Raw genomic sequence first — 8986 nt, forward strand, 5'->3', positions numbered from 1 at the left:
ACTACATCTAGAAATCAGCTTCAATCTTTGCAGTGTTTTGCTTGATTTTCTATTGTTTACTGAAAAACCTGTTTTTGAGTGTGCTTTTGCTCATTTTGTGATGTTATTTTATCAGATTTGGTTAAAAACAGTATGGGTCGTGTCTCTGTGACATGCAAATTAGCTATGAAATGCGTAGTTCCAGAAAATATCTATACCTCCCCTAGGGAAGGGATTTTTTCTAACACCTCCCCAGCTCTCTGGAAATTCCAGTTAAGTTTCATACATTTCTTTAAATTTTTCGGTCTTCCAGAACCCCCCACCCCCAGGAAATTCCAATCCCTTCTATGGGGGGAGTATAGATATTTTCTGGAACCGCACAATGGTATCTAATGTGTATGTGCACCAGCTGACTGTGTCCCTACACAATCATTTGTGCATTCTCTTTTCCCAATGTTTGAATACTACAGGATACTGTTCCCAAACATTGTGAACAGCCATTCGTTTTTCAGTTGATTACTAATTTATGGTGAAATGGATTTACACGTATCATGAGCAGGCCAAAATCCAGGCCAGGTGAGGGGTGATACCATTACCATTATTTAAGAGTTAACTGTAAACAGACTAACCTGAGCATTATTCAGGCTAATCAGAGTGCTCTTCAGGCTAACCAGTAGTGTTCAGGCTCACCCCCTAGCTCTCACCCTTCACTCCCATTTTAGACTTAACCTTTAAATCCAGACCTGCCAACCCATGATAAAGGGAAATTGGGAGACCCATGAACAAAAGATCCGGAGGTTCAACCCGTTTAATCCAATTGCTATAGACCATTTTACAGTTGTCTGTTCAGTGTCCTAGCCTTTGAATGGTAGTGAGGCTGTAGGTGACCTTGTTTTAATAAAAAAAACTCACTGTTTTTGATGTGCAATTAATTATAAGTTGTTCTTATGCTAACTACAGTGGAACCCCATTAATCCGGACACCAACGGGCCACAAAAATCTGGCCGTATTAATGGGGTGGTCATATTAAAGGGGGTCTGTAAATAAGAAAATGACTGACTGAGCTTTCTTTCAGGCCAGAATTAAGTGGCCGTAATAACCAGGTGGCCGTATTAATGGGGTGGTCGTAAGGCTGGGTTCCACTGTAGTTGGCATTTTCATCAGAAAAGCAGAGAGGTCTGCATCAAAGCAAGGTCACCTCCAGCCTTGCTTCCAGTCATAGGCCAGGTAACAAGGCACGCAACTGTAAAATGGCCTATTGCTTATGTCAAATGAACTTGTGAAGACTACTGGGAAACTCAGCATGGAATAGAGATTTGGTTAATGGTTAAGATGATTTCTGAAGAATATTCGAGCAATAATGGCAAAAATAAAGTTACCAAAAAACCCTCACAGCATGGTAATATTCTGAATAAAGGTAAGAAGATCTTATCGAGACTTAAGCTCTCAAGCTGACCCCGTGAGAGAAAATTGAACTTGAAGTTATCCATATTTCAATAAAAACGGACGTTTCGCATTAGTTGAAAACACAATAGCACACACATTAAGCATTCTTACGAGGTTTGACATTAAATTTCTCAAGCTTGGGGATTTAATTGTGAGGTCACCTAGAGAAATGAATTACAGCGAGATGTTTTAAATAGTATTCAAAAAGTTACCATGCTTTGAGTAGATTATTAGTACAGAATTTTTGCACTTATTGCTCAAACTTTGCGCAGAATCCGTTTTAATTTCTGTCACCAAAAAACGGTAAACACAAGCATAAATCACACAATACAGTACAAATCCAAGGTGCCCCTTTATTAGTTTACCACTTTATGGCTCTAGCTTTCCCCGTTAATTTTCCATTTTTATTTGACGAGGTTATATTTCATTTGAGAGTTTTTCGCAAGAAACCGCAGGATTGGTAGTCTTGTCATGAGGCCATAAGAAAAGATGAAAAAATTGTGACACTCATTGCAAAATCGTGAGAGTTGGCAGGTCTGTTTATCACTGGCAAAGTCTACCAAACATAACTGGCCCAGGGGTGGAGTGATTGGTAGCATTTTCACTAGGCCAATTAACTAGCTGAACATTCTTTCTAGGTGTTTGTTTACAGACAAAAATTTGTTAGTTAAACATGACATCTGTTTTCACTGGAAATTTAACCAAGAATTTAACCCGCTGACTCAGAAGATTCAAATTACAAAACCGCACAACTTTCAAAAATGGCTGAGAGAGGAAGCACTTTTGATGACTTCTCTTGTATTGACTCTAGCTATATTTATGCGCAGGAGATCGAGAAGGCATTTTTTTCCCAGAGGATGCGGTTTATGTCCCCAGAAATGAAGAGGATGCGACGAAATGTTGTAATGCAGGAACTTGTTCTACACGTCGAGCGACGCCGTGTCCTGGCCAAGGAACTGGAGAATCTAGCGGGACCATAGGAATGGTAAACCAAAATAATTGAGAAGGAGTGTTGAACTCGTCTGCCGCTTAAAGTTCTGTTTCGCAAAATGAACCGCGATACGAGTGTCTGGTAAATATTATTGCCAAATTCTTTGCAGGTGCCCGTCACTATGCACAATGTGATTGGCTGTGGCATTTACTGGGACAAGTTATACCATCTCTCGAGGTACTATAACTTGGTGTGAATTTCCGGTCATATCGGCGAGATAATTGCTTCTTTTTTCTGGTGAAAACAGCGTGCATTTTTAACGCACTAAACTTGAGACAAACTGTTTTCACTGCATTTCCGGACTTTTCCGACTTTATCTAGCCAAAATTGTCCTAGTGAAAACACAACCATCACTTAATAAAATGTAACTTGCCAATGTATTTGGACTCTGGTTAAAAACCTGGGTACAGATGTTTTTTCGGTACATACAGTATATGCTAGAAAAAAAAGGTACACCATAGTTTTCTCTCAAATAGATTTAAGTAAAGGCCCATTTTTACTGGCAATTTTTGATGCAATTGCTGTTGCCACCACTCGGTGGATGGGAGAAGGGTGGACGGGGGGAATCAGAGTGTTGATTTGAGAACATGATAACCTTATGCCCCTTAAGAGAGAGGAGTGGTTGATGATAATGATGATGACGACAATGGTTTCTGACCATTTCGAGGTTTATCGTTGGGCAAACACCTTAAACTAGCTGGTTATCTTGTACCACTAATATTTGTTGCAAACATGACCCTTTCTTAGCATTTGAGGGGGTTTGAGGGGGGGGGGGGTCTGGGTCTTCCCTCACTTTTCACTTTAAATGATCTTTCTCGATCAGCTCATTTTAAAGCACGGAAAAAAAAATTGGGTTTTGCAGTCTAACTGCAGTTTTGTACAATCATCCGGAGAGCACCTTGGTATTTTTAATCTCACATTGTGGAATGGCAGTAGTCTCCAAACCTTGGAGATGTAGAATGTTTGAAGTATTTTGGTAAATGGTATTTGTTAGTGGATGTTTTCTCAAGGTCTGCTGTTGTCTAATGTAGACAAGATTGAAGCTAAAATGAAGAAAAAATATGGCTGTCTACATGCTATTTTGGTGGAGTCTGATTAACAGAAGTATTTATTGACCTGACCTGAACACCACACTGTTTTATTTTTCTTTTCTTTTTTTTTTTTCGTTTTCTTTTTCCTTTCTTTCTATTTTTTTTTTTTGTGAGGGACTAGGGAAAACACTGTTCTTAAGAGGGCAAGATACTTCTGGTCAGCTTAGTAAAAGACATAGTAAAAAGTTATGGTATTCCATTGATTGTTACAGTGTTTGCCAAATGCCTTTGGGTAGCTTCCATAATTAATTCAATCTCGACTTCGAATTAGTATCCTTCTGTTGTTGAAAAAGAAACAAGAGAAAATTCCTTATATTGCCACTAAAAAAGACTTACTAGATACTTTGCTAAGAGAATAAAATTAATTTCCTGGCAACATATCAATTGCTGGTAACATTTCAATCTCATCAATTTGACCGAAACAGTTTCACTGCCTATAAAACTCAAAGCAAATCAAATGGTCTGTAAAGAGAAAAACACAGCTGAACATATGATGTGACTGAAAAATTCTCAAAAATTTATTGTCAAATACGGAATGAACCAAAATTTGTTTATGTCTTGTGACTCTGCTGAAAACTCTAACAAAACTTCTGCAGCTCTATGACGACTTTATTATTATTTTTGTAAGTTTTCCAGACTGAATTAGATTAATTGGGTGTGAAGAAAAAAGTCATCTGTACTGTATACACCATTGATCATAATTTCTAAATGAATTTTCTCCTTTCAAACAAAGCTATATTTTCCAGCATAAAATATTACATTATTAACAGGAAATACAAAATGCCTGCATGCTTGACACCACCTTAGATGTCTTAGCTAGTAAATTTTATTCATTGTTATTTGGTAATTTTGGCTACAATTTTTTAGAATAATATTTTGGTACTATTCAACTTACTTTGAAGAGGTCAATAGAACAGTGGAACATTTGTACAACATAAATATTTCAAATTATGCCTAAGGTTCTTTCCACGGGTCAACAAATATATGACAAAAATATTCAATAGCTTTTGACCACCACACAGTCTTTGTTAAGCAGACACAGAATTGCTCTGAACATAAAGCTCTCGGATCCTAAAATGTGTATATCTCTAACAAATGCCAACATCCCCAAAACAAAGAAGCTAGATGGAAAATCGTCCTTCGATTCCCAAATTCCAGTGTTTGTAATTAAATTAAAAATATGAGAAATGCAACGAGTACTATTTTTCACAGTCTTCGCCATACACTTCAGTGGTCCAAGCAAATATATTTTATCCAACTTCCAAACAGTATATAAAGCTTTGAAAATATATAAATTTTTTTCATAAAAGGAAAATGTTGATTTGAGAAGACATCCCCCTTCAGACAATGGGAATCGCCCACGAGAAATAAACATCAAAGATATAAGGAAATCAACACGGTCAAGGAAACAAGCATGTCGATTTCTAAGGCTTCAGAATTGCCACATCGAAAGACAACAAATCCTTTCTACATATCGAATGATTGAGAACGAAATGATGGCAAGTACTAGCTATGGGTTCAGCTGAAACAGTGAAAGCAAGTTATGGTTACCTTTGATGAATCATGGTCGCTTCAGCTTGACTCGAACGACGAAGAGACGAAGGCACAATACAACGAAATAAAAAAAGTCAACAGCCTGAAATTAAACAATCTGAAGCCAACTGGGCGTTGTTTTGAACATGTATTTCACGCGAAAAAAATCATGAAAACAAACTTATTTCAACTACTGGCGAGGGAACACACAGAAGGCAAAAGGAAGGGAAAATGTTGGCTGGATTGTGTAGAGATTGCGAAAATGTTTCACGAATGAAAAATGCCCTAAAAACCTGGCCAAATGCTTTTCACTTCGCGACACGCAACGAATTGAAAGTGAAAAAAAAATATAAAATCCGATCAAGCCTGAACAGGACTGAGTTTCACACGTCCCTCGGAAATCCTCGACATCAAAATGCCGCTGTTTCTTTGAGCCACACCAGTATTCAACAATTCAGTTACAGAACCTTCGCTCGAACAGAAACATGCTACGTTGCACAGTTCGATCAGGAAGACAAAGAAAATATGGCGGCTGAAATGGGATCTAATTTGTAAGAGGAATTTACCTCGTGTTGTGTTGTTGATCAGGGAACGAAACTGCCGTACTTCCACGAAGGCTTCCGATATGTCCAAGCGAAAAGGACGAAGCTTGAGGAAAATGGTGTGTAAAATGTTCTCCAAACATCACAGGCCTTCTTCGATCGTCCACACTTGAAAGAATATCGACTTCTTCGTCGCTATCGGACTCATTATCCGCCATTTAGTTCGCTGTGGAAAATTCGAAGCACTCCTTTCCAGTGAACTGGTTTCAAACACAGAGCTGGGATCGAGAGGCTGTACCCATGTTTCAAAAGGGGTATTGCTTAGAGTAAACAGCTAAAAGAAGGAGAGAGCCTTCGAAAATTGTTCAAAATGGAAACCAGGCTGTATTTGTTAAGAGATGGGTCAAAGAGCTCATCTCAGGGACACGTGTTTTGATGTCAAAGAGCCCACGGTTGGAGAAGGACATCATTGCCCAAAAAGGGGGGTAAAGGAACCAGGGAATACCCTTACAACGCCTGGACTGTCGAAGAAGCGAAAATTCACTGTATTAAACCTTTCGGGAAGATGGCTAAAACTACAAAAGAGAACAGATGTTACTTGGGGCATACCGCGTGATTTACGAACAATGAAACCAACACAACGACATCAGCAAACGTAAAATCGAATTCTCCCTTAAAACAGCCCTCAAAACGGGATCGTGGGGGAAGGAAAAGATGGCTACCGAAGGCCAGAAACGAAAGACTATGAAAAAACCACGACAAAATTAGGCTCGATCCACGCGACTTAACACTCCCTCTACACCGCTAAGACTTGACTTAAACAACACAGAAACTTGATAGAGTAAAACATTTATGTAATAACGTGATCAACAGCACAAAAATAAGAATTTATCACGAGCAAATCGCTTACTTTGTTCCCTCTCTGACTCCATCTTGGTAAACGTGCCGCTCCCTGCTCGCTGCTTGTCTTTGTCTGCCGACGCAATGCATTCTGGGCTGCCATCCATTTGCGCATGTCGGCTTTGCCATCACATGGTTTTGCGCCAATCGCATGAGTTTTCTTGTCATTGTTCTCGTTTTCATTTCCTTCAGTTCAGTGCATTTGCATTATTTCATATTTTTATGCGAGTGCACATCAAGGAAAAAATACACACAAAGAAATCTGATGTCTAGATTCAAATCCTTGCCAGTTTTTGGGACACATGTGTTACCAGCCCGAAAACAACCTGAAATCTTTGGCCTTTGTATGCTAAGGGTGCGTTTCTTTAAGAAAATCCAAGATTGGATTCTTAAATCTGAAAGAATCCGAAAACAGATTTTGCGTTTCTTTACTAAACAGATCAATCCAAGATCTCTGGTATCATGGTGCGTCAAAGGAACCGAAGAATCCACTCCCAGTGTGGATTCTTCGGTTCCTTTGACGCACCATGATTCGAGAGATCTTGGATTGATCTGTTTAGTAAAGAAACGCAAAATCTGTTTTCGGATTCTTTCAGATTTAAGAATCCAATCTTGGATTTTCTTAAAGAAACGCACTCTAAATGATTTATAACACTCGTTATTTTGCAGGTTGAGCCAACAAAACCTCTTGGGCCATAGAATTGTTGCTCTCTACCTATGCCCGTGCCGGTTCGAGAGGCATTGCAGTCTAGCCTGTCGCAAACAAAAAATAAAATAAAATGAAATAAAATAAATCCTGGCTCGAGCTCAGAGAGAAAATGAAAATGCGCGCAATATGCTCAGACTAAAGAATACGACAAAACTGACGTTTTTTTCTTTTTTCAGAAAGAATCAATAAGTCAACAAATTTTTCATTAAAATACTTATTTTGAAACCGGTTCATTTCTTCCCAAGCACGTGCGCATGAACTTAGACACGAACCCCACCCTCCTGAGAAGACTGTAACGTTTTACTGGAAGCATGCAGCTTAGAGTCCAGCTGAATTTGTGGATAAACAAACGTCTGAGTAAAAAGAAAACAAAACAAAACAAACCGGAAAAAAAACCGCTATTGGACGTTTTCCACATAATTGGAGATTGGTTTTTGAAAAGTCAAAATATTCTACACTGTATTACGCTTTTCGCTCAGTTTAGAGACAAAGTTTCATCTTTAACGATATACACAGATATTGTCTAGTTTGTTCATCGAAAATACAGATTCTAAGTCAATGATGCATTTCTCAAGTGATACTGATTCTACTGTAACGCATGTTATCACGGTCAATGCAATGTAAAACAGAGACAGACATCATTATATTGTCGGGTCATAAATAGGGTGTTTATCAAATCAACACGTTTCAAATAGCTAAATTTATGTACCATCATCATAACAACCTTTTGCCTCCATTGTTTTTCAACCTGTTTTTTTACAAACAGTCAAATTCACGTCTTTAGCACCAGAACAGCCATTAATTATCGCGTGCATCATTGCCGGACTGATCTAAAAAAATTCACAATTCTTTACCAAGGTCCAAAGATCTGGAATTCCCTTCCTGTTACAATCACTTCATTGTCAAGTTTTCCCAATTTTAAGAAAAAATGAAACTGCTAGAGTTTTTAATAAAATAATTACTGAACTGGAAGAGCCGCACACTGTTGCAATATTTATGTAATCATATTGTTACGTACAAGGCGGCCTCAACTAAAAGCCTGATGGTTTCTAGAGGTCACCTCGCCTCATATTAAAATATTTATAAATACTGGACATCAAGTAAAAAGGCAAAATAAACAGAATGAATGAAGGAATGAAAAGGATGGCAAAAATCAAAGATTTTGTTCACAGATAGGGTAAGGGTTTGGGAAGTGGGCCGCACACCCTCACCCAACTTTTCTGGAGTACCCCCCCCCCCCCCCCCCGCGCCCGGGCGTCGATACTTGCCAGATAGTCAAGACACAGATTAACAACTCAAAAATACGTGAAGTAACAATGGCATCGAAAGGGTTTAGCCGATAGTCGTAGAACCAATCGGTCAGAAAATCCTACCAGTGCGCCTATCACAGAAGTTTCACCGGCGCCCCCTAGGGTCCAACTCTGTTGCTATTGCTGCAGCCGGTTTCCTGCAAAGCTACTAAAACCAAGCACACAGTAGAAACAGAAGAAAATGGCGATAAGTTGTAGAGGAATCGCTAATATAATGCTACTGCAATCTACAGCGGAGTAGCGGTAAAATCGTCGTTGTGGATAAATCTGCATATGCCATTTCCATTTTGTGCTCGACGCTCAGCATTCTTGCCTAATATAAACCATGGGAAGTCTAATAGCTGAGGTGATGACAACGAAAAGAAAAATATAACATTTCAAAGTGTTCTCCATGTTCAACTCAGTGTTACTTCGGCGTCGCTAAGTGAGCCCAGCGTTCTTTGCTTACAATAAAAAGAAAGTTATATGTGCCTTCGACAGTCGAC

The 8986-nt window shown here is 38.9% G+C and overlaps 1 protein-coding gene across 2 annotated transcripts in view; it reads right to left on the bottom strand.

Moving 5' to 3' along the window:
* LOC145463209 (ATP-dependent chromatin remodeler CHD1-like) overlaps positions 1-6578 on the bottom strand; it is a 34192-nt gene extending 27614 nt beyond the window's left edge. The window contains exons 1-2 of one of the 2 annotated variants that reach the window (XM_081446952.1): positions 6493-6578; positions 5607-5808 (exon numbers count right to left, since the gene is read on the bottom strand). In XM_081446952.1, coding sequence (XP_081303078.1) covers positions 5607-5800 — 194 coding nt within the window. In that variant the 5' untranslated portion in view covers positions 5801-5808; positions 6493-6578. Of the gene's footprint in view, positions 1-5606 lie in introns of both variants that reach the window. The other variant, XM_081446943.1, reaches the window with a different exon arrangement.
* Positions 6579-8986: the final 2408 nt, after the last annotated feature.

The sequence above is a fragment of the Orbicella franksi genome, chromosome 1 (genome assembly GCF_964199315.1).
Source record: "Orbicella franksi chromosome 1, jaOrbFran1.1, whole genome shotgun sequence".
In the NCBI taxonomy this organism is placed as follows: domain Eukaryota; kingdom Metazoa; phylum Cnidaria; class Anthozoa; order Scleractinia; family Merulinidae; genus Orbicella; species Orbicella franksi.